The sequence below is a fragment of the Anneissia japonica genome, unplaced genomic scaffold (assembly GCF_011630105.1).
Source record: "Anneissia japonica isolate Jap-2015-1 unplaced genomic scaffold, ASM1163010v1 scaffold209237_len1226_cov175, whole genome shotgun sequence".
Classification (NCBI taxonomy): Eukaryota; Metazoa; Echinodermata; class Crinoidea; order Comatulida; family Comatulidae; genus Anneissia; species Anneissia japonica.
The window spans coordinates 7-1,226 of record NW_022701321.1 but is presented as its reverse complement, the minus strand read 5'-3'; the positions used below and the strand labels follow the sequence as shown (position 1 = coordinate 1,226).

The 1,220-nt window shown below is 39.6% G+C and overlaps 1 protein-coding gene across 1 annotated transcript; it reads left to right on the top strand.

The window, feature by feature from the left end:
• Positions 1 to 55: 55 nt before the first annotated feature.
• On the top strand, positions 56 to 938 carry LOC117103532 (probable cation-transporting ATPase 13A3; the record flags this gene model as incomplete). Its single annotated transcript, XM_033244101.1, has 3 exons — positions 56 to 233; positions 341 to 448; positions 706 to 938. Coding segments are annotated over 3 exons (519 nt in total), but the record flags the coding sequence as incomplete, so codon positions are not given.
• Between the last annotated feature and the right edge of the window lie 282 nt (positions 939 to 1,220).

Here is a 1,220-nt window from a genome sequence, read left to right as displayed (position 1 = left end):
CGTATTGATTTGTAAACATTTTTAGAACAGTTTTCTCGACTTTTTATAAATACAGTTGCTATCTTCCAGGTGATAATATTCTAACAGCTATAAGCGTGGCGCGAAAATGTAACTTGGTAACCACGTATCAGCAAGTATTCCAAGTTCATGCCGAAACACCACGAGATAATGCTGCAAACATTCAGCTTACGCTTGCAAATGACGTCACCAAAACTAACTGCGTCGAAACTAAGGTAAGGCTTAGAGTTATGAAGCAAAATGACACAATAGAAGTTATTTGATAATTTTGTAATGTTTTCAGTATTTTGTAAATGTTGGTTATTATGTTCATTCCATTTAGGTGAATATGGATTCATTATCTACAGACGTGCCGTTGGATATGTGTTATGCAGTTGACGGTAAATCATTCGCAGTATTGAGAGAACATTATCCCGAACAATTTGAAAAGGTATTAAGGTTTTGCTTATCATTGTATCATGGTATCATCATGTTTACGTTGCTACGTCATCATCAACACATACGGTAATTAATTACCATTTACTTGTAGAGATACAAATTTGATAAGCAACAGCTAAGCTGTAAACGTAAGTAAACAGCCAGAGTGAGTAAGGATAGAAAAGGTGATATAATATACCGTATATAAGTGCGTTTTAACAGTGGTTAGTCTATGAAAAGGAAGATGTGTTCCCTTTGTATTATATGTAGGTAGTAACTGCTACAAAGGTGTTTGCAAGAATGTCTCCAGCGCAGAAGGACCAGTGTGTGGAAAAGTTGCAGGAGATTGGATTAACAGTTGGGATGTGTGGGGATGGAGCGAATGACTGCGGAGCACTGAAGACTGCCCATGTTGGGATATCATTATCGGAAGCAGAGGCATCGGTGGCGTCCCCATTTACTTCAAAGACTCCCGACATAGCTTGTGTTCCAGCTATTATAAGGTGAGTTCGGTAATTAATAAAGGTGTCAGAATGGTTTAATGATGAATAAGACAATATAATGGCAGCAGCGAGGGAGCCCAGAGAGTAAGATCTAGATATGGAGGACCCAGATCCCTCAGTCTCACCATGATTATGGTTGAGGTACGAAATTTTATGTCAATGGCAATTCTAGATGACCGGAAGTGGCACTTTTAGACTAAAAAATTAAATATAATTCCCTCCACCCATGGCCCCCGTCAGGGAGAGCTGGCCCCCCCCCCCGTCGGGGAGAAAAATCACAAT